Below are 27753 nucleotides of genomic sequence, written 5' to 3' on the forward strand. Positions count from 1 at the left end.
GAATTGGCAAGTGCTTACATCAATATGATGGAGAAACATTTTGCCCGTCTCTTTACCATAAATTGATTTAGGTGGTTTCAGCACACTTCTGCAACATAATCTAGTATTAAGTGTGTGTATTATCATGATGTAAATATTTTATTATTGCTCCATTGAACAGACATCCATGCTGAGATCTCTACCCCTGTAGACTCACCACTGATTGACCATTTCTAGAGTCACAGCCCATTGGCTTATCCAGATCCAACCGTAGCTGGGGAAGGAACATTAGCGAGAACAAGTTCAAGAACGCATAAATCGGTGTCTTGTCTGAAATGCACCACATCTCAAGCCTCTTTCCCACAAGCTGCTATCTTTGATACTGGTGTGCTCACGCTCCAGTACATTGTCAGACAGTGACGATGTATCTATGCCACTCTGCTACACTTCTGTTTCTCATAGCCAGACACATCCATACAGACCTTAACAATGGTCGGAGCATCATTAGACAGACTTCCTAGGATTAATTCGTGCTCATGAGCAATATGGACATTTAACCTACCACAGATACAGGTAAAATTCATTATCCTTAATGATGTTCCAAATTACTGGTTTAAATATGCCCAAATTCGACTCTAGATCAGCCTCGTAAACCAATGGCATGCGTGGCATGGTGCATGTGTGAAATTTTGTTTTAAATTAAAAACGCCAGCCCTTCCTCGTTGGACCACCCAGACTGGAAATCGATTTTCAGAGACTTCCTCAACAAGTAGTTTGAAAGCACGTCAAGCACAAGAGCTCTGGGACCTGCCTCTCTTTTGCAGTGTTCTAAAAAAATAAAAAATAAAAAAACTGGGGAAAAAACTACTCACACCAGTTATCTATTTTGGAAAACAAACACGTTTGCCATGGGGAAGAATGCTGGGATCACAATAAATGGCTACAGGTAGATCAGAAGGCAGCCCTACATCGACAGTTGTCACTCACTCAGTTTATAATCCACCGTCTGGGTGATTTTCCAACTATGGATTATCAGCTCAGGTGGCTGGCAGAACTACGGACTTAACATGCAGATGGTGCCATCAAGTACAAGAATCGATACTTAACGTGATTTGCATTTGCCCAGAACTCCTTCAGAGAGCAAACTCTTGTTGTGCCCTTTGTTGGTATGTAGTACAAACAAAATAAATGTCATCCCCTGATTCAACACTAACACAGGCAACTGTGGGCCCGTTTATAGACTAATTGTGCAGTTGTTTTTATTCCAACATACTGTTGTACCTTTGAGCACTATTTTCACTGAGCGTTGGTTGTGGGTTTTTGCAGAGTGGTCGCGTCACACCCATTTTTTCCGTAGTACTTACAGAGTTGAGGTACATGGGGTTAATAAACCATCTCGCTTTATTGAAACCTGTATAATGCTCGTGCTAAATTCTATTTCCCAGGGATTTTGCGGTGTTGTATAAATCATTAAAATATAAACGAGTTCTGTGGGGAGCAGTCATCCTCTGCATACTGCACATCGGTGGGCATGTTGAGGAAGGGTTACTTCTATGCCTATGACTGATGCAGACTCGAAAGGTTTGCAAGAACAGTTCGAGCCAAACATCATGCTCTATTTATATGGTTTTTAAAAAAAAATCTCAGATAATGTGATTTTGGGAGCTTTTTAAGATACCTTTAGGTTCTCTAGCAAATTAAAACGGCTCTAATTTTGCAAGATGGAACAGTTTTCTTCCATGCATGCATTGTTGCATCCAGTTCCATGCCGCATGTGTGATCAGTCAAACTAGGAGCTGTAGGTGAAATGTAACTTGGCAAATTTAAAAGCCAAAGTAGTAGGGTAAAGTGTGTTCTCAACCTTTAGATCGTTGTGTTCAATTTCTAAATGCAAAAGGTTTTGAAAAAAATTACAAGACAGCTTACCGTTTGTTGACAATAAAAACTGAGCAGCGTTTTTCTGTGGCAACCACCTAATTTTATTGATTTTTTCTTCAATTTCTAAGCTTTTCAAATAGTCGAATTCTGGTTCGTGACTCTGAAAAGTGCTGTAAACATTGTATTCCCCTCTGCTGTGAGACTGTGTTTTGTTCTGTAAAAACAAGAAAAAGAAAGTGTTACGTTCTGATCTGTCAAGTCCACAAAAAGCATTTGAAAATCTTGCCACACTTTTAATACGTTCTAATCGTACTATGTACTACACACAATTCTGACAGGTAGTGACTGTTATTCACCTATGCTTACTATGGCCATTAGACTAGTATGAACTTTGAACACTACTTGGACCACATACCAACAACAATGTCATAAACGAATAACAGGGAGGCTTCAATTATGTGCCAAATATTTTTCTGAAAAAACAGAATTGATTGTGAACGTAGAGCAAAAAAAAAAAAAAAGCTTTTCTACATTTGCCTGAATTGCCAGGCACTGAAGTAGTATGTAGAAACATAAGAAAAGGAGGCATGGCTGGGGCAAAGGGTGTGGCACAGCAATGACTGGGATTATTGAACGAGTTACTTACCGTCGGTAACTATGTATCTGGTAGACACACAGTGTAGCCGCAGATTCCTTAACTTAGAACATCCCCAGGCGTCAGACTGGATCCGGAAAAGTTTATCCCCAGCAGTACCTCTGCACGCCTGCCTCCGTCCGGACGTCGTCCACGGAAGTGACGTCAAAGGAGCCATATAAGACCACCCCCGCGAGCGTGCTGATGTCAGTTTTCTACAGTGAAACTTTTCCACGCCACAACACAGAGCTATGACAAAAACTGCAAAAGTATAGGAACAGTGTGCCATAGAAAGGCAAAAACCTTAGAAAAAACAATGATAAGAAATCATAGAATGATTAACACCATGCTGAAAGAGTACTCAAGACATGTAGGGACTGAAGTGGGTGAACAGAGTACCAGCCCCAGCAAAAGTCCCATCAAAGCGATGAGGCATGCCCCCCAACCCTCCAAGAGGCAACAGCAGTAGAAACGATTGGCATGACAAATGAAGGACAGTTTGCAACCACAGGATGGAACTGTCAAGGACCACAAGACTGGAACAACATGACTCACAGCATGTGACCAAAATCGAACAACCACATAGAATGTTCACCCCCCCCCCCCCCCCCCCCCGGTGACCTGTGAACTGTAGCATAATCAAATAACATCACAACCCAATCGACTGCAGCATAGATTAGAAGAGCCCAAAGAAATGGGGAGAAACATACAAGAGCGGAGGGAGGGTAGGAAAACATGAGAATCTCCACACTGGACAGGTGAAGCAGCATTGAAAAGCGCAGAACCTAGCCACCCAAAACGAGAATAGGGGGAGGACCAATGAGCCCAACACAGAATGACACCCTGCCCCAGAGGTAGGCGACAAAAGCACCCCTCAAGAAGACAAAGGCCACCTGTAAGTAGGCATGGTGGTAGAAACCCATCTGGAAAGGTCCTCGCAGAGTGGGGAGGATGGGTGGGAGTTAAGGAATCTGCAGCTAGACTGTCTCTACCAGATTGAATATGCTACTTACCAGTATGCATCTGTTCTTGGCATGTAGGGCTGCTGACATTCATATCTGTGCATAGATCGCCGCCTAGTGTTGGGTCCGGATGTTTGCACGTTGTTGTCCTGGAAGAGTCTTCGAAGTATCCTGGGATAGGTGACTCCTCCCCTGGACTACAGTGCGCATGGGCATCCTCTCCATCCTCAGATTGTTTTTCGCCATTGTGGCAGTGATGGAGTAGATACAGAAAATGATGACCATGCTTACAGTAATTCTGAGAGCTGCAGCTGCTAGAGGCGCCGGGGAGGAGGGAGGGCGATATGAATGTCAGCAGCCCTACATGCCAAGAACAGATGCATACTGGTAAGTAGCATATTCAGTTCGAGGCATGTGGGCTGCTGAATTCATATCTGTGCATAGAATATATAGCAGTGCCCTCTATTAGCGGCGGCTACCAGTGCCAGCTGCAGCGGTCTGAAAAAGAGTTTTGAGAACAGCCTGTCCTACAGCTGCCTGCTGTTTTGATTGCACATCTACACAATAGTGTTTGGTAAATGTGTGTGTAGTGGACCAGGTGGCTGCTCTACATATATCATGCAGGGGAATGTTTCCTAGAAAAGCCATGGAGGCCCCTAACTTATGTGTTGAGTGGGCTCGTGGGGGAATCGTTAATGTGCGTTTAGCCTTTTGATAGCAAATTTGAATACATTTAACGATCCATCTGGCTATACCTGCTTTGGAGATAGCGTTACCTTTGTGGTGTGGGGCAAAGGCAACGAAAAGTTGTTTTGTCTTCCTAAAGACTTTAGTCCTGTCGATGTAGTACATGAGGGCCCTCTTTACATCTAGTGTATGGAGTGCTCTTTCTGCGACAGTTTGTGGGTTTTGGAAGAAAACAGGCAGTTCAATAGTTTGATTCATGTGGAACTGCGATATTACCTTGGGCATGAATTTTGGGTTGGTACGTAGTACGACCCTGTTGGCGTGAACCTGTATAAATGGCTCTTGAACGGTTAGTGCCTGGAGTTCACTAACTCTTCTTAAAGAAGTGATCGCTACTAGGAAAGCTACTTTCCAGGTAAGGAATTGAAGCTCGCATGAGTGTAGAGGTTCAAAGGGTGGACCCATCAGGCGTGTGAGGACCAAGTTGAGGTTCCACATTGGAGCCGGTGGGTGGCTTGGAGGAATGACTCGTTTGAGTCCTTCCAAGAATGCTTTGATGGCAGGCACTCTGAATAGAGAGAGGTGCTGCCTGGTCTGCAGATAGGCTGATATGGCGGTCAAATGGACACGTATAGAGGTGTACGCCAGATTGCATCGGTATAGGTGTAAGAGGTAACAAATTATGTTTTGTATGGATGCGTCTAGCGGGTTAATGTCATTATTATTGCAATAAATGACGAACCTCTTCCATTTGGCTGCATAGCAAGCTCTGGTAGTGGGTCTCCTGGCCTCCTTAATGATGTCCATGCAGTCAGGTGGCAGGTTTAGGTAGCCAAACTCTAGGACTTCAGGAGCCAGATTGCCAGGTTCAGCTGTTGCGGATCTGGGTGCTGAATCTCTCCATGGTTCTGCGTCAAATGCGCGGGTTTGATCTGCAGCCTTTGATGCGGCACCACGGAAAGTTCGAGAAAGGTGGTGTACCACGGCTGGCGTGCCCACGGTGGAGCAACCAGGACGAGTGTCAGTGAGTATTGTCCGAGTTTGCGTGCCACCAGCGGTATCAGTGGTGCTGGGGGAAAAGCGTACGCAAATCTGCCGGACCAGTTCATCCATATCGCATTGCCCTGCGACTGCGGATGTGGGAACCTGGCGGCAAAGCTTTGGCATTTTGCGTTTTCGCTTGTGGCGAATAGGTCTATCTCTGGATGACCCCACTGCTGGAAGTACGGCTGGAGTACTGATGGGTGTAACTCCCACTCGTGCATCTGGTGGCTGTGTCTGCTGAGCAGATCCGCCATCTGGTTGTCCTTGCCGGGGAGGTGTTCTGCCATGAGGAACATGTTCCTCTGAATGGCCCACTTCCACATGCTCTGAGCCAGATGAGACAACTGTGGAGAGTGTGTTCCTCCCTGCTTCTGTATGTAGTACATTGCGGTCATGTTGTCCGTCCGGATCAACACGACCTTGTTGCACAGATGTACTTTGAATGCTTTCATAGCTAGGAAGATTGCCATCAGTTCCAGAAGGTTGATGTGCATCTTCTTCTGTTGTGTTGTCCATAGTCCCTGCACTGTGTAGTGGAGTACATGAGCCCCCCATCCCTGGAGAGACGCGTCCGCTGTCAGTACTATTTGTGGAACAGGCTCTTGGAACGGTTGGCCCTTGCAAAGGTTTTGTGGATTCCACCAATGCAGAGAGTTGTATGCCCGACCGCTCACCAACACTAGGTCTTTCAGCTGTCCGTGAGCCTGATTCCACTGACGTGCTAAGCACTCCTGAAGCGGGCGCATATGTAATCTCGCGTGCGGGACTATGAAAATGCAGGAGGCCATCATGCCTATCAACTGCATGAACACTCGCGCTGGAAGGGAGTGTTGAGGTTTGAACATGGAAATCAGCATTTGCATGCTGTTGATCCTCACTAAATTTGGCTGGGCTGTGGCCGCCAGAGTGTCTATAGTCGCACCTAGGTACTGTTGTACGTGTGCGGGCTGGAGATGGGATTTTGGGTAATTTAGTGAGAATCCCAGGCTGTGAAGGAGGTGAATGGTGCGGGACATGTGGCTGGCACATTGCTGGGCTGACGTTGCTTGAACGAGCCAGTCGTCTAGGTAGGGGTAGACATGTATGTGCTGCCTCCGTAGATGTGCCGCCACAGTAGCTAGGCACTTTGTGAAAACCCTGGGTGCTGTTGTCACGCCGAAGGGAAGGACTTTGAATTGGTAGTGCTGCCCCTGAACAGTGAACCTGAGGTATTTTTTGTGTGAGGGGTGAATGGGTATGTGGAAATACGCATCTTTGAGGTCCAGTGTGGCCAGGAAGTCTCCCTGCTTGAGAAGCGGGAGGACTTGCTGTAGAGTGAGCATGTGAAAATGCTCGGAAAGAATGTACCGGTTCAGGGGTCTCAGGTCTAATATAGGTCTGAGCGACCCGTCCTTTTTTGGTATTAAAAAGTACAGGGAGTACACCCCCGTACCTTGCTCGTGGGTACGACCTCTATTGCACCTTTTAGAAGCATACTTTGCACCTCCTGCTGTAAGAGCGTTAAGTGCTCTGAGGACATAGGACGGTTTTTTGGAGGTATTGTGGGTGGGGTTGAGGTTAATTCTAGGCAGTAACCGTGTTTGACAATATCTTTGACCCACCTGTCCGTGGTGATGGAGTTCCACGTGGACAGGAACCTTTGTAGCCTTCCCCCGACAGGTGTTATGTGGTCGGGAGGAAGGGAGAGGGCGTCACTGCTTGTTCTTGGGGGAGGACCTGGTGTTGCCGTAGCCGCGTCCTCTGCCCTTTGTGCTGGAGCCACGATATCCACCCCGGGTGTTTTTATCGTAGGTGGTTTGTGTATTGCCCTTGTTGTATGTTTGCTGTGACCCCTGTCCTCTACCTGCTCCTCTATTTCCGGGGCGACGAAAAGAGCCGCTCCGAAAGGACTGAGTCTGGAGAGCCCCCATTGACTTTGCAGTGTCCGTGTCCTTTTTTATTTTCTCTAGGGTGGTGTCAACCTCCGGCCCAAATAAATAGTCGGGGTTGACAGGCTGGTTGAGTATGTTATTTTGCACCTCAGGTTTGAATCCGGAGATTCGCAACCAGGCATGTCGTCGCAACATGACGCTAGTGTTTATGGCCCTGGCAGCTGTGTCTGCGGCATCCAGCGCACACTTGATGGATGCGTTTGTGAGGAGCTGTCCCTCCCTGATGAGGATCTCTGCACCTTCTTTGAATTGGTCAGGGAGATGTTGGAGTAGTTGTTCTAGTGTATCGTAGTGTGCTCGATCGTAGCGAGCGAGTAGCGCCTGAGTATTGGCAATGCGCCATATGTTAGCTGCCTGTGCAGCAACCCGTTTGCCGGAGGTCTCTAGCACCTTGGACTCTTTGTCCGGGGGAGGAGCATCACCTGTTTGCGAGTGTGCCCTCTTGCGAGCATTCGCAACTACAATGGAATCCAGAGGTAACTGGCCTCTAATGTAGGTAGGGTCCCCAGGCGCCGATCTGTATTTTTTGTCGATCCTGGGGTTTATCACTCTTGCCCTGGTGGGCTCCTTGAAGATGTCCTTTGCTGGTTTGAGGACACCCTTCAACATGGGTAGAGTTTTTATGTTCCTTTCTGAGGATGCAAAAGTATCCATGAGAAAGTCGTCCTCCACGGTGTCAGAGTGGAGTTGCACCCCATGATTGGCCGCAGCACGTTCAATTAGGGCGTTGAACGCGGCAGTGTCCTCTGTGGGAGATGTTTTTGCTCCATAGAGTTGCGGGTCCTGTGCATCCATAGGTGCACCTGAGTCTACAGGGTCATCCCAAGCTTGATCAGGGTCCTGTTGGCCTTCAGGGTCCATCTCTCCGGGGTAGGGGACGTGGTCACCCATGTAGTCCTCCAAGACATCTGTGTCGGAGTGTGTTGGAGAGAAGGACTGTGGATCCTGGTAGGGGGAATGGAGAGGTTCGTAAAGAACTGGTTCCAAAGCCACTGGCAGCTTTCTTTTAAGTGGGATCCGGAAGGAGTCCAAAGCTGGCTCAGAAGTTATTTTCCTTTTTTGGAACATCATCTTGCCGGTGTCGGCGTCGATGAGATGTGATGGAGACGTCTCGGCAGGAGAGCGCTCGGCAGGCATGATCGTGGTGTGCGTGACCCGTGTCCTTATCTGGAACAGTTTCGGGGCCGTGGACGGCGGCAGGCCAAAAGTAATGTTGGCCGGTGCCGAAGAGGCTGTCGGTGCTTTTGTGGGCTGCTCGGAGCCCGACGTGTACTGGAGGACTGTTGTGTGTTTGGTGCGTTGCGCAGCAACGGGCCGCACCTGGAGCGCCATCGAGTCCTTGGCGCCGACCGGTTCCGTAGAGGCGGGCGTGGACTTCTTCGGCGCCGATGTGGCATCGAGTCGAGGGGCGGTAATGGCCGTCGACGTCTTCGATGAGTGTGCCTTTGGTAGTGATGTTGAAGCGGTGAGAGACGCAGCAGGCAGTTTGACCTTTGGGGTCGGAGCCGATGGCGTCGGTGCCGGGAGCCGAGTAGGTTTGTTGGCACCGAAGGTCTTTTTCCTTATATCGACGCCGACTGCTGCAAGCTCGGCACCGAAGTCTCTTTTGGTGCGCACGGTGCCCACGGGTTTTGCTGGCGTCGAAGGTGTGGTGGGCCTCGATCCGACCAGCTTCACTTTCGGTTTCGGTTTCAGTTGAACCAATACAGCTTTCGGTTTCGGAGAAGGGAAACCAGCCGTTTTGGGCATTAATGGCTGCCGCTGAATGTCCGAGGCCGGGCCAGAGGGCGGGGCCGAAGAACTGCGGGATAGGTCTTGGGTAAGGCCCGAAGGCGATCCCTCGACCGGAGCCATAGATTGGCGTACTGAGATATCCTCAGTTACGGGTAGGCCTTGCTCGTCACCGGAGCTACTCTCTTCGGCCCCTAAGGCCTCATTGTAGTCTCCTACCTCGGTGTCGTTTTCATCTCTGCGAAAGAGTGTTTCGTCGACGTCTTCCGATCCGGAGTCGAGTTCGGAAGCGGGGCTGGAGGGTAGGTTCTCCAAGTCTTCGACATCTTCGTTTTCGGCGCTGAAGATGTCGGCCGGGCCGGTGCCGCTTGCTGCGCTTCGAGCCTCGCCGCTCGTCGATTCCGGAGAGTCTTCTTGGATCGGAATCGGGCACAGGCCATACATGTAGATTTGTCGTGATCCGGTGAAAGGCATTTGTTGCACACCGGATGGACGTCGATGTGGGGATATTTCGCATTACATACAGGACACCGCTTGAATGGTGTCCTCGACTCCATCGTCGATGCTATGGGTCGATGGTCGTGTAAGAGGCGAAAAAGTTGGTTCTGGAAGTTAGTAAACTAACAAGATACTATCGATACCGATCGGGAACAGTACCGACGCGAACTAAAGGCCTTTTGGCCTAGAAAAAGTTTTTCCTAACTTGAGTCAAGATAAGCATATCCGAACCCAATGGCGGAAAAAAACAATCTGAGGATGGAGAGGATGCCCATGCGCACTGTAGTCCAGGGGAGGAGTCACCTATCCCAGGATACTTCGAAGACTCTTCCAGGACAACAACGTGCAAACATCCGGACCCAACACTAGGCGGCGATCTATGCACAGATATGAATTCAGCAGCCCACATGCCTCGAACACATCATTACCGAAGGTAAGTAACTCATTCATCTGATAGAGACATCTAGCCGCAGATTCCTTAACTGCGAATAGATAAAACCATACCCCATTGGAGGAGGGTCTGCGAGCGAAACCCACCAAGTTCTAAGAGAACTTACCCGTCAATAACAGTGACTAATCACGGGTGGAACAGCAGTGCCAGCGCGGCTGACACCAGACCTATGAAGCCCTGTAAGGGAGCATGAACAAGGGGAGGCAAAGGCATCATTATCCGTCAGAAGACTGTACGAAACCTCCCTCGTCCAGACAGGGACGAAAGGAGACATAGAACCAGAAAGCACAGTGCAGAATGGTAGAAAGTTTAGAACCTTCTGCAAAAAAACAGCAAGCTGAGCACCAGATCCCATGGATCCGCCAGAGGCAGAGTCCCAGAAAAAGGGGCAAGATAGTATGCCATCATCAGAGCATACCCACTGAACATACACCACAGAGAATGTCAAAGTGAAATGTGAGGGGACAGATGTCACCAGGCAGAGAATACAGAGTCGTGATTACCAGGAGATACAGGTATGTGGATGATAGGATACACACAAGGAGACCGAGTGCACCGTGAGAACCACACCACAGCTAAGCAAAAGCCCAAGGAATGGGATTACCATCAGCACGCATGCGGCAGCAAAGAGGCGGGCTCATCACCAGGTAGTCAACCAGCCAACCGTACCCAGGAGGTACAAACTGTGAAGGGAAACCACAAAGTCGGGGGGAACACAGAGTGCTCTTTTCCATATGAAAGAGAGGGAGAGAGAGAGACACAATCCGGGGATAAAACCCCGATACTAGGGCAAGGAAAACCTAGTGTGCATACACTCACTGTGTGTATAAAACATGATATATATATATATATATACACACACAAAAAAACCATAGGTTTCACACATGTTATAGTTAGCTGGGCATTTCCCTCGTAAAAAAACCAATGAAATTCCCCGTTATAGTTAGTGCAGGCAACTATAACTCACGCGACCGCAATCCGCTGCTGATGACGTCAGATATTACATCACTGTATTTAGACACTTATTTACCCATGTCTTCTTCCATTCATCTTCAGCTATACATATATTTCATTTTTTTTTTTTCAGAAAGACACATATGTCATCAGTGATGTAATATCGGACGTCATCAGCAGCGGATTGCGGTCGCCTGAGTTATAGTTGCCTGCACTAACTATAACGGGGAATTTCATTGGTTTTTTACGAGGGAAATGCCCAGCTAACTATAACATGTGTGAAACCTATGGTTTTTTCAGTGAATTTGTACGGTTTTTTAAATGCTAAGTTATGTATTTATTAATATATTTTTTTAAACAAAAAACTCTCGGTTTGTGCCATGCGCTTCGCGCACCGTGCGCACACAGTGGGCTCGCGGTGCGCTTCGCGCGCCCACTTTTCGCAGTTAGTGCCGTGCACGCGCGGTGGGCACGGAGCGCTTCGCCCCCAAGGGCCAAATACAATTTTTTTTGTGAAAAATCATGGAGTGCGCGCACGCTGCGCGAACTTCGCAGAATTTTTTACGTTTGGGTGGTGCGCGCAAGGTGCGCGCACTCTGCGATTTAAAAAAAAAAAAAAAAAAAAAAAAATGTTTTGCCCTTGGGGGTCCTTCTGGGACCCCCTGACCACGGCTAGGGGGTCAGGAACTGTCCACCCTGCCCCCTTTTCACGTTCTCCACATTTGTTTTTCACCCCCTCAGAGTGCGAGAGACAAAATGGCGGCCGACACTTCCTGGTTTCGACCGATTCGAATGTTTACTAAGATCTAACAACCAATCAGAATTGCGCTCGCGCACGGCAAGGTGTGCGCACCCAGCACGCACGCTGCGTGCGTACAGATATATATATTGATTTAAATGCTATTTTCTCTGGAAATACTGAGCAGATTTACACCAAACCTGCAAAAGGCACTTCATGGACCTTATGGCTACCTCTCTGCCAAATTTCACGTAATTCTGTTCAGCCGTTCGGGCTGTAGCTGCGACTAAAGTCCCTATGGAAAAATCCATGGGGAAAACGAGTTTTGGGACTCCCCCTTTTTCTCGGCCCCCGCTTGACTAATCATCCCGAGACTTTCAGGGTAGGAGCAGGGCGGAGCGCCCCATTAGTTTTGAAAATTTCGCGAGGATTCGTCAATCGGCGCCAAAGTTATTCAAAATAGAATTTTGAAATTTCCTATGGCGACCGCCAGTAGAGCGATAGATATATATATATATAGATATAGATATATAGATATATAGATATAAATATATAGATATATATATAGATATAGATATATCTATCTATATCTATATCTATATCTAAAATCTCTAATGAAGGAAAAATGACAAACAAGAGGGAACTTGAAGAGCACACCCTAGATAAAGGGATGTCGCACAATAGGTACCATCGGCACCGGTGTGAAGCATAGCAGGACACACCAGTGTCAAAAAACACCTAAAGGTGACAACATGCCCCCTGATGGGGACGGAACTTTGGCCACCCTCCCTGGTGAGACAGGCGGGGGTACTGATCATCACACTCACGAGGAAGGAGTGAGAAATACACAGACAGAGGTCTGTCAGATAAAGGACAGATACAGTTCCATACAGACACTGTATAATGACAACGAGTACTCTGAAGAAGAATACTTGCACAGTAACACACAAAAGAAAGCAACAGTGCCCTTAGTCATGATTGGTAACTCACAGCCAGTGAAACACCTGGAGCGGAACACAGAACCTTAGAATAATAGTGAAAGCCCTGAACCACTAGGTCACAGTGAATCAGAAAAACATCCGCAAAGGCCAGGAGTGTAAGGACCTGAACCCCTGAGCATAATAAGCAAAGGGACCAAAGTCCCTGAAAGGGGAGAGCATAAGGAAATAGGGTACAAGGTAACACGCAGCAGAAACGTAGCTGGCAGAAACTCAACTGCCCACAGGCAAAAGCCCCACAGGGCCTGAGCCATGAGAGTAGACGTAAGCACTTCCCCCCACACCATGAAGTGAGAGTACGCAGCCAAGACAGGACCGGAAGGTACACCGCCGGCAGCCTGCGACAGCGAACATATCCTGTGTGTACACACGTAGTGTGTCTCCACAGAGACAGGAAAAAGCTACGGATCAACCGTAGACTACAACACAACTCCCTAGGAGAGACCCACACCAGCCCAGCGGGTCTCCCTAGAGGGTATTTCCCACAACAGCAGGTAGAGCATTGACAAAAGAGAAGTATCCTATGAAGACTACGCAGGAGCCGTGAAAACTCCCGTACCAGGAACAGCAGCTATACAATAGCCAACAAGTACCCCACATAGGGTATGGCACATCCCTATAAAAACAAAGGACACCTCTTGAGCCGAGCTCTTAGACAGAGGACTAAAGAAATGCAGAAACAGCTGGCCAGCTGTAACAAAAGGACAAGACTGCGAAAAGCCGCACAGTCCGTCTGAGTCATAACATCTTGAACCCAGAGACGGAGCACCAGAAAAACCAGTGACAATACTGCAACTAAAACTCAAAGTCTACAATAAGAACTACAAACCATGGAACTCATGGAAATCCAGACATGAGACGTTGAACTGCCAAGTCAGCAGGTCTGTGGAACAGGGTGACCCTATCAAAGGGCAAATCCCCAAGACACTCCTGGACGTTGGCAGGGAAACAGCCATCGTGCAGCCAGGCATGGCGGCGCAGAGCAACTGACCAGGCCATAGCTCGGCACACCAAATCAGTGGAGTCCATGGCCGACCGAATGGAAAATTGTGCCATTTCTCGGCCATCACGAATCAACCATTCCAGGTTAGTCCGAGGACCCTCCCGAAGAGAGGAAGGAGACGCTCGACGGAGTCCCAAATGGCAGAAGTAGCCCGTTCAGGTATCCAAGGCCTGCACTGGTGGACGCAAAGACATGGCGGCTACACAACTCCAACCATCGAGATTCCCAAGTGGGAGGGAGTAACGGGAGGAGGGGCAGAAGGCAGGGAGACCGAAGCCGCCTGAATCACCAGCCCTTGAGCCCTAGGGTTGAGGGACAAAAAGACAGGGTCTTCTGGAGCAGGGCGATGTTGATGTGCAATAGCACGATCCACCGGGTCCCCCGAAGAGGGCCTCGCCCAAGTCCCCAGATGAGCATAGTACAACATCTCGCCGAAAGGCAACAAGGGCTTCACTTTCACGGTGCCCTGGTGGAGTAATTCCAGCAAGGGATTAGAGGACAGATTAGACTGAGGGTGGCTGTACTTGTAAAATGTCCGTAGCCCTGCAAACCGCACTCGCAAAAGCCGCTCTAGCCACCATGGAAATTTGAGGTGGCGACAACAGGTCACCCGTAAGGGAAAGCATAATGCTATGCCTGCCACTAAAACGTGGAGGCTCTACAGCCTGAGGACATCCAAGGCGCTGCCAGTGCATGGGTTTCTGCCCAGGACAGCGAAACAACTCTGGGGGTGGCGAACCCACAGGGGCCTCCTCCGTGTCGGCTTCCACATACCAATGAATAGCCGGGGATGGCAACGGCCTCGATGAACTCTGCAGGAGCCTCATCTATTCGGCGTCAGACCGGTGTCGACACAACCTCCAACGAGGTGGAAACCTGCGGTGAGGAACGGAGTCGACTCGGAGTAGAGGACTGCGTCGCAGCTTCTGCCGGCGTTAGCACAGGGAAGACTCAGTGCTGTGCGGAGACTACATGGAAGGCTTGGACGTGCGAAAAGGATGCCCCTCCGGGCTGTGTCCTGACGTCGCAGCAACTCTGGAAGCGGAGTCAGGGTGCTCGACCGGCGCAGAGGGCCAACCCGCTGACGAAATCCCGATCTGAGCCCCTACCACCTAAATGGGGCCCGAAGGCACGCCAGGGAGAGGGGATGACCCAAAGATGACTAGCAAGGCCCGAGAATGGGCCTCCATCTGGGCCCTAGTCGCCCCAGCTCCAGGAAATGGTGGGTAAGTGGGGGAATCTGCAGCTAGATGTCTCTATCAGATACAGATTAACAATGAGGGCAATGGACTACGGTGCTCAGTTTACCAGCAGCCCAGATGAGCTGCAGGCTGTGCTGAACAGTAAGCACCTGCCTGCGATTTGATGAACTGACATCGAAAGAAACCATTAAGTAAAGATGTGAGGGTGCAGCTGTCCTGGCATCAGTCCACCAAAAGCTTATGGAGATAATTTGTAAGGGGGGAGGAGAGGGAGGGGTGAGAAACATCTCAACGAGAACCCAAAATGTAGTTTAACGGATCTGTCAAATGACAGCCATACATATTTCAATTAGATCGTTCTTTAATCATGCAAGAATGTTGATCATGTGTGCAATGGGTTAACCGTAATATTTTCGGCTGCAGTCTAGTTAATATTTTTTACTTTAGTTTCTACAGATATTAATTTCTTTTCTCACAGAAATGTGAAAAAATTCTTAAGATTTTCGTATACCTACAGGCTTAGGCTGCTTCAAACAATAGCTATGTTAATGTAAGGCTGATCAACATCAGCGTTGACTAGCTTTGCAATTCATTCAGTATTTTATTTTTGAGTGACTGTGATCAGAATTCAGAGGGAAGGAAAGGATTATCTTGAAAATGCTGATTCACTATGTGGCAAGAATATAAGCATTCACATCTATGGACTTGAGCTAAATTCAATTGAGAATGTTTAAGACAGTGCTAACTTAGGCACTTTCATATTGCTCTTTTGGTATTACCGCGAAATCAGAGAGGTTGCCTACTTATCAAAAAAATAACTTAAGTATGAACAATTTCTCTGCAATTCTCGCAGCTTTCGTACAATTACATTCGATTTGAAATCTGGAAGTACGATTTCAGACCAGTCCAACTATATATAGAGGGGGAACAGGTGCCCCAAAAGTGGCTTATCTGCACTGCAGGCAGTTACAAAAAACAAGGTGCAACAAAGCCAAGTGTTTGCTTTTGTGTGCGAAAATTATTTTGTGCCTAGACACATGTGACCAGATGAGTGATAAACATAGTAAAACATGGGTGGATAAAAAGAGCTGCAGGAAAGAAAAAGAAATTAGAAGTTGAAAGTGGTTAAGTACAGATGCGTGGCTAGTAGTGCAAGTGTTGGGCGCAGTTATTGGGCCCCACAATACTTGGGAGAAGGGGGGAAATGTTAATCAGTAATGGTGGGGCAGTGATGGTGTTAGCAGGGGTAGAAGTTAGGGCAGAACAGCACTATCGTACAGTGTCTGGCAGTGCTTGGGATGGGAGGGTGTAGATTGTACCTGAGAGAGGGGAGGATTGAAGTAATGAAATATAAGGAGAACTACAAGTGGGGAGGAAGCACCTGAATATCATGGAAACATTTCTAAGTGACAACAAAGGAGACCGAGTAGAAGAGATAAAAAAATATCTATCCTACACACTAGTAATATCTCCAATAAACAACTAGTAGACCAATCTAGTAAAACCGCAAGCTTCCAGGATCTGGTGATGTAGTCACAGGGTGTGCGTGCTTTGGCTTGGCATAGCTGGTCTGGATACAATTAGCAATCCATCTCGCATGACCCGATTTAGAGACGGTGTCCTTTGTAGGGTTTAGCAAAGGCTTCATAAAGTTTGTTTTACTAAAGGACTTGATCATGTGAAATATCATACAAGAGAGCACTTTTAACACCCAGAGAAGTTGTTCTTAACCATTTCACTTTTGTGGACCCCTGATGAATCACTACTTGAAGCCAAGGACCTGTGGTCAAATTGCTGGCCTCATACTTGCCCTCAACTGTCCAGATTCATGCCCCGGCCTCCCGACTTCAGCTCTGTGTGGCCCTTGTGCTGATATTGCAGTATGCTCTGTATGGTTTGCTTGCTGTCCCATGTTTTCTGAGTCTATGCCCCACCAAGCCCTCCTGCTTGACCCTTCGCCTGCTTCCCCTGCCCTCAGATATCAGTGTGTTCCCCATCCCATCCATCTTGCCTGCCATGTCCCATAAGCTGCCATTGCTCCCCTCCCTTTTGCCCAGCATGGTCCTTTGTGCTGCCACTAACCCGCCCACCTTCTCAACATTGCCATGAGTGGTCTGTTGTGCTGCACCAGGCCCCTCCCACCTTCCCAACGTTGTCTGTGTCCCCCCTTATACCATACCTGCAACCATCCATGGTGAATGTTGTTTCCACTGCCCCTCTAGCCTGCCTTATATTATCATCTTGTTGCTCCAGACGTGAACCCCCCCCCCCCCTGCCCTCCATTAGCGATGTGTCCTCTATGGTCTGTTGTACTGCCACTGCCCCTCCTGCCTCCCTGTGTGGCCCATTGTACTGACACTTTCACTCCTTGCCTCCCATATGTGGTCAGCTTGCTATTCCTGTCCACTCCCCCTACCCTCTGTTGTCCGAGTCCGTGACCCTACCCCCTCCCTTCAGCTCTCCATGGTTTGTTGCGTTGCCGCTGATCCTCCCTCCTGCTCTCTATGGTCTGCTGTACTGCCATGTCCATGTGAAGTCCCATCCCCTTCCTACTGTGCACCATGGTCTGTTGTGCTGCTTGTTCAGTTTGCGTCCCCGCCTCTTCCCTCAGTTGTCCATGTGAGTGTTCCTGCTACCTCCATTCTTCAATGGTCCATTGTACTGCCACTGCCATCCTACCTGCCCTGTGTGTTATATTGTGCTGCCACTAACCCTGCCAACTGATCTGTATAGTCAGCTTGCTGCCCTCTTGTACGCCCATTGTTTGTGCCCTTAGCCTATTCCTCCTGCTTTCCATGGTTCGTTGTGCTACCACTGCGTGCGACTAACCGCCGAGAACAAAAACAAGTGGCAAAGGTCCAGATTAAACACTAGATGGCATGAGTATGCAGGGCATGTGTATTTACAGCCAAACATGCAACTGACAGATTAAGTAACTATCCTTTGGTAACTATGTTCCTGGTGGATATCCGATCTACCTGCAGAGTCCTCACCTCTAGATTCTCCTCTAAGTGCTACACTGCATCTGGAAGAATGACAACTGCTTTCCTACGCCATCAGATGGCGCAGTGGCTCCAATTTGTCCCAGTGCCTTCCCAGGAGTGAGACCACAGAGCCGTAAATGGTGCAACATCAGCACTCAAACATCCATTCCAACACATCCTTAAAGGTAAAGACTGACAAAAAACTAAGAAAGGCAATGCATAAACTTAGAACCTTATTAACTACACTACACATAATAGCCTTAAGAACAGTCCTGCTTGCCTTAAAGTGTTTCAGGGCTACGTCTGATTCTTCACCAAAAAGACAACGTATGGTATATGAATTAAAGACGCGTGGATATCTCTAGAAAAGCCTGCAGACCTCATCTAGCCATGGCACCATAGTGCCACATTTGTTTCCATTGCCCGACCTAAACAGTTGTGTCCAAGCCAGACCGAATGGCAAACTTTGCTTTGTCCCACCCATCCTGAATTTCCTGAGTGAGGGACACCCACATGTCGTCCCGGACAGCTGGCAAAAAGTGAGCAACCACGTCCCACAGGGCAATCGAGACTGCTGCCCTTCACTGATCTGAAAGTAAGGCCGGAAGATGAGAACATATGTTTTCCAAATGTTTCAATGAGTTTTGAATCACAATCAGGTGGGATGGTAGGGAAGGCGCAAGGATGTACCTGATTTGTCGATACCTGTACCAACAAGCTCTGAGACGCAGGATGCTTTGTGATAAAGTTGGAGTTGACTGGTGCTGGTCGATGGCAATGAGTGGATTGTCTGTTTACTGGTGGTCCAGAGCATAGATTGGACGATCTCGGAGGGCCTCGTTGAAGGGCAAGAGATTCTGTAGATGCCTAGCGAGAACCGCTGTCTGGACATTAGAAGGTGCTTTTTCTGTAGCAGGGTCAGAGGCATGTTGGGAAAAACCAGGCCAGTGTTGGGGAGAGGGAGTCTAGACCATTGGCATCCTGCATCTTCTAATACCTATTGTCCTCGTATTGGGGGGAGAAAAGTAACCCCACCCCTTCATCAAAATGATTATTTTCTGAGTCTGTGCCAAAGATGTTACTTTAGTTCCCACTGCAATACCTTGGTTGCCGTGAGTTAAGGGCAAAGTATCTAAAGAAGAGGGAGTGTCACATGGCTGCACACTAGAAGGATTGGGATGCCGCCTCAGTCGAAACCAGGACAAATCCAGCTCAAATTGAGAGCAGGATGGGTTGAGCATCCTGCTCTGGTGCCTCTGGCTTCAGCAATGCTGTCAATGTGAAAGGAACGGATTCGCGGGTTGGAGCAGAGACCCAAGTCGTCCCCAGTGGAGAACCCGAAGCAGGTCCTAAGGACAAAGACAGTGTCTACGGTGGACCCTCCGGTGGAAGTCTGTTTTGAAGTCTTCTCAGGTCTTTGGGGCCCACCCACCAGTATAGCAATGAAAATCCACTGCATGGCTTCATTAAAGGCCTCAAGCTGCAGCAACATCGCAGACGGACCCAAAAATACGTGGTGCATCAGGACCAAATTCAGAATGTGCTCCGTTGAGGGTAGGAAGCAAGACCATGAGGCACACCAATAGCCAGTTATCTTTTCTGGAGTTAAGGGTGGTAGAAAGGAGCAGAGTCCCACTTGGACTTTGTTTCTTCTTAGGATTACACAATGTCTTCTACCATGAAGATCTGCCATGAGAATTTCTTCTGGAACACTCACCCAAACATACAACTGTTCATCACAGGCAGCCCAATATGGAAATGTTAATTCCTGAATCATGGAATGTGGATCCCAAAGGGAACAAACAACCAAAGCCACTACCACACCTACTGGGATACAAAGCCAGACAATGGAACCAGAGGACATAAACCAAAACATGCCCCACCCCTCCATTCGAAAGTTTACAAATATGCAGCAGAATAATACAAGCAAAAGTAAACAGGAGAAATGCCACAGAAGAAGTTTCTTGGTGCCACACTATTTCATGCCCTTTATCAATTTAGACAGGAATAAGAACTATGTGCACAGAGGACAGAATTAAAACTCTAGATATTAACGATCATGAATAATTTGTCCTAAATAAGTTCAGGAAGATAACAGAAAAGGATATGAAAACTCAACTGAACTCCTACAGGCAGGTTTACCATCAATCTGCTCTATATCAAGGAACCGCCAGGAGGATGACAATCAAATCTAGGTCACAAAACCAAGTGCCTCCCCTACTTATCCCCAAAGATTGCAGGCGATACAGCACCAGTACCATGAAAACAAGACCCATATCTACAGCCAAAGAATTCAGTCACCTCCTATCAACACAACAGATAGAAGATTTGATCCAAGACATGCTGGCCACTTCAAGTAACTGCTATGTATGATGGGCAACGCAATTCCAGCAGAGCACGCAAGATCAAAACCCAGGACACAACCCTTTATCAACGAGTAACAGTAGGTAATATGCCTTCTTACTCCTAAGTGTGGACAACTTATTAGGGAAAGTAGCAACCATCATGGAACCTAGACAGTCTTGCCACCAAGAAAGAAAAAAAAAACACAGGACGAGCATCTATAGTGTTAAATACATCCAACCATAGGGCTATTGAAGACTAGCCCGCATCAAAGAAAACATTTTAATTCCATTTCTTTGCAAACAATGCACCATGCTCTCTACAGGGAGAGTGTACATCAACTGGATCCCGAAGCAGCTTAAACCGATGTGCAAACCTAGCACAAACAGCACCACTCGCAAGACATCTGTCTGCCCAGAAGGAAAACTTCAACATTGTCTGACGTTGGATTACTCGGAAAATAAGAACACGTCACTTAAATTGAGTAAGGATACTCTAACTGCAGACTCCTCACCTTAGAACACATTCACCTGGCACCAGACTAAGCAAAAACGTTCCTTCACCAGTGTTCCTTTGTGCCACTAGGCAGCTCCACATTGGGTCTGTAACACAGAAGTGATGGATTGGAACAGTACATATGAGTCACGCCTGTGCTTTTGATTTCCCTTTCTATGCCCTCAGACAGAGTGTGAACAATTCTTGTTACCAGTGTATTGAATACTAACTTGGGATATTTTTAGATGTCAAAAAGAGGCTACTCCACAGAATGGGGTGGTGGAAGGGTGGTGAGGAATCTGCAGTTATAGTAGCTACCAGAAAGAGCGTTTACAAAAGTAACTTGCTCTTCTGATGAATACTTTTAACTGCAGTTTCCTTGCCTGTGCAAAACATACCAAAGCAGTACTTACCTACGACAAAGGGACTATGGCGTGGTCAAGGCAAAAATAGTTTTCAAGTACAAACTGGGCGAAATGCAGTTCACGTTGGACATTGCTGTCAAAGCAGTTGTGCTTCATGACCGCGCATGTTGCAGCCTGGCTGATGTCAAGGACAGGCACTCCACCTGCCCACGCCATGGTAGCAGCCTTAGCCAAGGTGGGAAGGGCATTAAGACCTTCTGGAGGCAGCTTATTGGCCAGTGCGCAGCAGATCCTAATGCAGAGGACTATCTACCTCTACAGGGTCCTCTTCTGCACCACCTTCCCTTGCTTCTCCACAATAAATTGATAGTCTACCCGATAGTCCTTGGCAGTTATCAGTGTAAAAGCTGAAAGCCCTTTTGGTGTCCAGCCGATGGAGCCTCGCCTTCTATTTTGAGTGACGAGGGTGAACAAAGAAGGCTGGAAGAGTGATGGATTGCCCAATGCAAAAGGGCATCATGATTTAGGACAAGAATGCTGCCAGATTCCTCAGTACCAACTTGAAAGGAAAAAAGGTGGTTTATGGCAGGTGTACTAGAAGTGTTTGGAGGTCAGGCCAGGCAATGACCTGACAATCAGCATCAGGAGGTGCAGAGAGCAACTCTGCATCTGCTCAAAAAGTATACACATGAGAAGCGTCAAGACCAAGTTACGGTCTGATGGTTGCGTCACAAACAGCTTGGGAGGGAACATGTGTGTCAAACCTTTAATAAATCCCATAACCAACAGGTGATTTAAACAAGAACAGTTGGTATGATAAATATAGAAAAGCCAAAATGGCCTAGAAATAACGTACTAGTGCCAATTGCAATGCCTTGCTTGTAAAGAATCGGGTTTACAAGCACCAGAACAGGCCACAAATTTGTCCTAGCATCTGGCATAAATGTATTTAGTGGAAAAGTCCCTAGCATCTATTATCTCAGGCAGCATATTAAAAGCAGTCCAGTACCTCCACTCAATCTCCATGCATATAGGTGCAGAGTGCACAGATTCAGGGGCAGGACACTGCCCTGTTGCTCTGACACAAGACCCTCCAAAAGTGCCACCCTGATCAGTGGACAGATGTTCATACCCTAAAGTACGTTTTATCACACTATTCTGGTCCAATCGGTTATCGCTAGCATAACATGAACCCAGTTCTTTTGATGTTTTTATAAAACTCGAGGCATGGGTGGGAAGGCATACAGGAGTCCTGTGTTCCAGTCTAGCATCTTTTAAACAAGTATTCTTGTGGAAACTCCAATGCACAAAACATTTGACATTGCACTAGATGGTGGCGAAAAGATCTAGTCTACACACTCAGAATGTAGATGCCAGACTGTGATCTGTCAGATGCTATCTGATCAGTTAGTCTGCTCTGGTAGGCCCCTGCTAGGCAGTTAACCATCTGGGAAAAGCCCTAGCTAGGCAACCAGAAGGCTCTGCACCTCCAGAGGTGCAGAGCCTTCTGGCACAGGACCCACTCTGCCCTGCGTGTTACAATACCATATTTTGGTGGTGGTGTCCATTAGAACCTGCACCAGCCTCCTTTCAATGGGCAGCAGGAAGGCCTTTAAAGGAAGACTAATGACATGCAACTGCAACAGACTGATGTGAAGCCAGGCTTTTGTTAGAGACCAGAGTCTCTGATCTTCACATCTCACATTAGACCGGCTCAACCCAGAAGAGACACGTACATCACCTCCAAGTGGGAAAGGAAGTGAGGCCTGCTGCTAGACCAATTACACTCAAGCACACACCGGTGAAACCTCAGATTTGGATAACATCTGTCAGATGTCCTTGATGCTAGGCCCACTGTAACTTCAAATTCAATTGTGAAGCTCATATGTACTAACTGGGGTAGTTGACAAGGAGGACAGAGGTGGCTAAGAGGCAAAGAAGCCTCAGAGCAGCTTGACGAGATCCAGTACCCAGGCTGAAACAAACAGACTGAATGTGCTGGACTCACTGACTTGTGTATCCAGATTAGATCCAATGAATGGGAGTGTCTGCAAAAGAGTCCAATGTGATGGTAAACCCCAACAATATCAGGGAGGTTTGCTGTTGTCTGAAGGTGGTCTACGACGGACCGCAGCAAGCTTGCTTTTAGCAGCCAGTCGTCAAGGGATGGAAATACAGGCACTCCCGACCTCAAAAGATGGTCACCCACAACAGCTATCGCTTTTGTTAACACCTGATGCGCGCTGGAGAGGCAGAAGGAGCATAGCAAACTGAAAACGTTCTCAGCCTACTTTGAATTGAAGCCAACATCAGTGAGACTGGTTATATGAAGTGTCATCCAGATCCCGGGCAGACAGGATCTGGGCCAGTATGATCATTTTGAATTGGACTTTCCAGAGGAAGGTATTTAGCGGTTGAAGCTCCAAAAGAAGCCTAAGCACTCACCACATCCTCCTGCAGTACAGGGAAAATAGAAAGAGGAACAACCTTCTCTTTTGGAGTCCGGTAACCTCTCACTAGGATCCCTGTAGATTAACACTCGCAACTCTTCCAGCAGAATGGACAGATGCTCATCTGAAATTCACTTTGAAGCTGGGGGGATAAGTTGCGAAGCAAAAAGAAAAGGCTAGGTATAGCCCTGTTGAACGAATTATAAGATCCATCTGTCAGATGGGATGAATTGCAACTCTAGGAGGAAATGATGGACCCTGCATCCACTGGGATGGGCATGTCACTAAGGGTTAGCTGAAGGGGTTTGGTCACTGTTGCACCAGGGAAAGATGAATGGTGGACTGATGCCCCTGTTGGCCCGTGCGCTGCGTGCTAAACCAGAGTCCATGGCCTTGAAAGGACAAGGCTGAATGCTGTACTGGTTTGTTGGACTGTCTACATGCTAGCCATCCGCGATAGTAACACACCTTTACCAGGTGATAGAAATTGTTTAGCAGTGGTCAAAAGACCAAAGGAAAGCACCATGTAGCTACTTTCCTCAAAACGCTGCAACACAGAGCCTGCCTTCTCACCAAAAAGGAGTCACTCAACGAATGGCATATCCATGAGGGAGGCCTGCACAGCACTGGAAAATTGGGGGGGGGGGGGGGGGGGGGGGGGGAGCGCATCCACGTGTGGTGATTAACTACAACACTAGTACCTCCTGCCCTTCCAAGGCAATCAGCAGTATCCAGACCAGCTTGAATTTCACATTTGACTAGGTCTTTTCCATCATGAATTGTTTGTGCCCAAAATGCAGGAAGGTGTTCTTGACTGCTGGCAAGATTTTGTTAGAAATGCCCCACTGGAAACATGTACAGAGATTCAGTAAGCAAATGGCATTAACTGACCGGAATGCCAGACAGAGAGGAAAACATACACTGACCGAAAGCATCAGTCCTCCTATACTTCCTATCCAGAGAAGTAGTCAAGAATTAACTGGAATTCACTTTACTGGTTGAGGTCTGAGCCACAAGGCTCTCTGGAGTAGAGTGTTTGGTATCAATCAGGATTGCCAGGAGTGGGTCTGTGCCACCTGTTTATTTCCCATGGTCAAGAACAAGGCTTTGACCAAGTAGTCATCAAGTATCCATGAAAGTCTCATTGAAAGGGATCAAGGCATCAGCTGTAGATGACCCAGGCTGTAAAAGTTCTTTCTAGATTGTTATTTTTTGAACGGCCACTGTAAATCTAGAACCTCAGCTGCTCTTGGGACCATCACTGCAGAGGCGGCACTTTGTTCTGTTGGTGGATCAAATGGAGTCAAACCCTGCCTCACGAGAGGTGTCAATCCCACTGGCCTCTTCCTAAGCAGTGATTGGGGAGAAAGCCATCCCCATCACCACCATCTTGATTATCATATATCCTAGGGTGTTCCTTCCTCTGAATCAGAAACAAAAAGATTAAGATGCCTTTGCTGCTGTACATGCCACGGTAGAGGCACTGTATTAAAGTCAGTTGCATCTTGACAGGCTGCTCTTTTGCAATCTCAGAATACAGCATCAGTGAAGCACGGGCCAAAGTCGGCTCTGTGTCCAACTTCAGTATCAGAACAGGATCCTCTTCGAGCACTGGTGGTGTTAGTATCCGCGTTAACCTGGAAGGGGCCAATTAAAGTCTTGGAGCTAGAGTGTTGTAGTATGGGGTCAGGTGACCAGACGACAGATCCAGCGGCTGTAACTTAACTGGTGGACCTGCGATTCCATGGGGCCCAAATATACGCTCTCAGAGGGGAACCGAAAGCACACCAAAAATCTGCAGCACAACTTACTTGACAGCTGCAAACTTCTGTGGCATTATCAATGGCCTGGGAAATTCTGGAACACAAGGAACAGCTGAGAAATCAGCTCAGTGACCGGAGATCTCGAAGGCAAATAGCCCACGTCATGACGACCTTGCACCTTTTCTTACAGTTCAGATTGGAAGTATGGGGTCAAGTCCCCCTTCTCTAGGTTTGAGCATCAACTTGAATTTTGACTTACCAGAGGGCCTAAAGTGACAACTGAATGCTTGCAGGAACAGGACCAGGAGTGGGACACACTAGTGACATGGAGCGGGACTAACACATAGGCCGCAACTACATGTGTTTGGCAACATACAACTCAGCCTCTCAGTTCTAGATTGCCTTCTGGTGCATGAAGATACATATGCCTACAACCTAGATATAAATAGAAACACCTTGTGTGCGTACCTGACCGCCATCTGTTTTCTACAGTTGCTGGTCTGTTCTGAAACCTGTAGTTCTGGGAGGGGAAATCATTCATGTGGAAACTAGAATTAGTTTTGGCAGAAGCTGTCAGAAGGCTGACGAAATTGGAAGTAGAGCATCCATCTTGGATGGCGTGGAAAGAAAGGAACTGGCACCAGCGAACAAGAGGATGCTTATATGCAGCTCCGCTATTTCACTTCCAAGGTGGTACACAACCAATACAAAGCAGCTCAGGGACACCTAGCAGTGCGCAAAAATACTGCTGAAGAAAAGCTTTCAGATAGAGTGTAGCACATGGGGAGAATCAAGATGAGAAATCTGCTGTTAGAAGTATCCATCAGAATTGATGGGACCGTAAAATGACAATTCCCTCCACTCAATCACGGAAACGCAGACAGAGCTGGTAATCAAGGTGGGCATGGTAGTAGCACCTGTGAGGTCATAGCTCTGGGAAAACCACCAATTTCTAACATTGTAGACAGAGTATTGCTGCAACTGATGTTCAGACAACAGATCAATACATCCCCCTAGCAGCAGCATGCAAGATCACATCTAGCAGGTTTGCCTGAGTAACACCATTAAGGAAAAAAGAACTCAACCAGTCATGTCTATGAAAAACCATTGCACAGCTTAAAGCCCGAGCCAATGAGTTCCTGGTGTTAAGACCAGATACAGGGAGTTGTATAGTGAAACCATCGTTATCACAAACTGCTTCAACCAAATGGGCCAAAATGTTTAAGCAAAAGAGAAACCATGATTCGTTCTTTTCCTAGAGACCATGCGATTAACACCAGCAAATATGTGGTGTTAGAGAGCTGGTGTTACCAAAGTGAGGACCTAGAATGCCAGAGTAAAACATTTTCTCCCCCATCAATTCAGTCTACAACATTTTTCACTCAACTGGAGAAAGGCAGTACGGATCAGTTCAGCCACCCACAAATCGGGAACCTCCAACTCTAAGCTCTCTGTTATCCGGTGAGTGGATAAAAATGTTGAGTTGACTGGTGCCAGTCAGTGACAACTCCCCTTACAATGGATGGCTTACACAGAAACTAATCTATTTTACTGGGACATGACCAACATCTCATTAAAAGGCCCCAAAAAATGGTGGCACAGAATAAAAAGTTTGTAGAGTTCAACTCAAAATGTTGGTTTTAATCTCTGCCACGGGAAAAGGCAAGTCCAAGGCCTCAGCCACCTTGCTGAACACCTCTGTGAACAGTATTAAGTCCTCAGAAGAGACAATTGAAAAGCAATCAGAAGTAATTGCACCAGAAATGTCGAGATCATGTAGATTTTGTGGCAAACCAAGAATCCTTTTCAGCGACCAAATTAGTGAGCAAATCCACGCCAGCCTTTACCTCTGGGGCAGTAAAACTATCCACTGAGACTTGGGAAACAACCCTGGGAGCCCAAAAGAAAAAAAAAAAAAAAAATGAAGTGCTCAATTTGTGCCAAAAAACTGGGTGCTAAAGCACCACAGAGTTTGGATTCAAAATCGATACAAGAGGGGAGACCTTCGGGGTCAAAAGAACAGTGCCTATACTGAAACAAGCTAAAGTTTATGGGCTGAGATGACCATCGCTGGGGTGAGAGGAAACCAGTAGATTCATGGAGAAAGTAGCCACAGGCACTTTGGAGCTGAAGGCACACCAGAGGGAGACTAACGAGAGTGGAGCATAGTCAAGCCTGGGTGAAATAATGGGATCGTCTGGATAAAGCAAACTCCTCCACTTGAAAATTCTTAAGAGTAGAAATACTGTTTCTTGAAAGGGGTCACGTCTCTGCATCTAACCATGATCTAGACCTACAGAAGTAATGTGTTAGATGCTTTTTGCAGTCTCCATACACTTTAGAAAGCACAGTTGGGTCTTATATGGATGCCGTAAACATGCAGGCATGGTCAGAAACAGCCCTGAGGAGAATGTAGAGTCCAGATTCCAAAGAATGACACCGTGAACACACAAAGAAGGGTCCTAGGAATGGCAAATGTCAACTGTTGCAACCGGACCTTCTTCTGTGGTACTATCCCTAAAGCAGTGCTTCACACAAAAGTATACAGGGTAATTTTTTAGGGGAAAACAACTGCAGATCAGTGTTGAAGAGCATAGGAATAAAAACAGAACAGATGTCACAACACAGAAGTGGCACCATGTACAGATCTGTGACATTGCAT

General features: G+C 47.5%; 1 protein-coding gene across 2 annotated transcripts in view; it reads right to left on the reverse strand.

The window, feature by feature from the left end:
- Nucleotides 1-27753, reverse strand: part of PPP2R2A (protein phosphatase 2 regulatory subunit Balpha) — a 415049-nt gene that overhangs the window by 218135 nt on the left and 169161 nt on the right. For both annotated transcript variants that reach the window (XM_085632765.1, XM_085632766.1), the window contains one exon: nucleotides 1906-2071. In XM_085632765.1, coding sequence (XP_085488891.1) covers nucleotides 1906-2071 — 166 coding nt within the window. The remainder of the gene's footprint in view (nucleotides 1-1905; nucleotides 2072-27753) is intronic.

Source organism: Triturus cristatus, chromosome 11 (genome assembly GCF_964204655.1).
Source record: "Triturus cristatus chromosome 11, aTriCri1.1, whole genome shotgun sequence".
NCBI classification, from domain to species: Eukaryota; Metazoa; Chordata; class Amphibia; order Caudata; family Salamandridae; genus Triturus; species Triturus cristatus.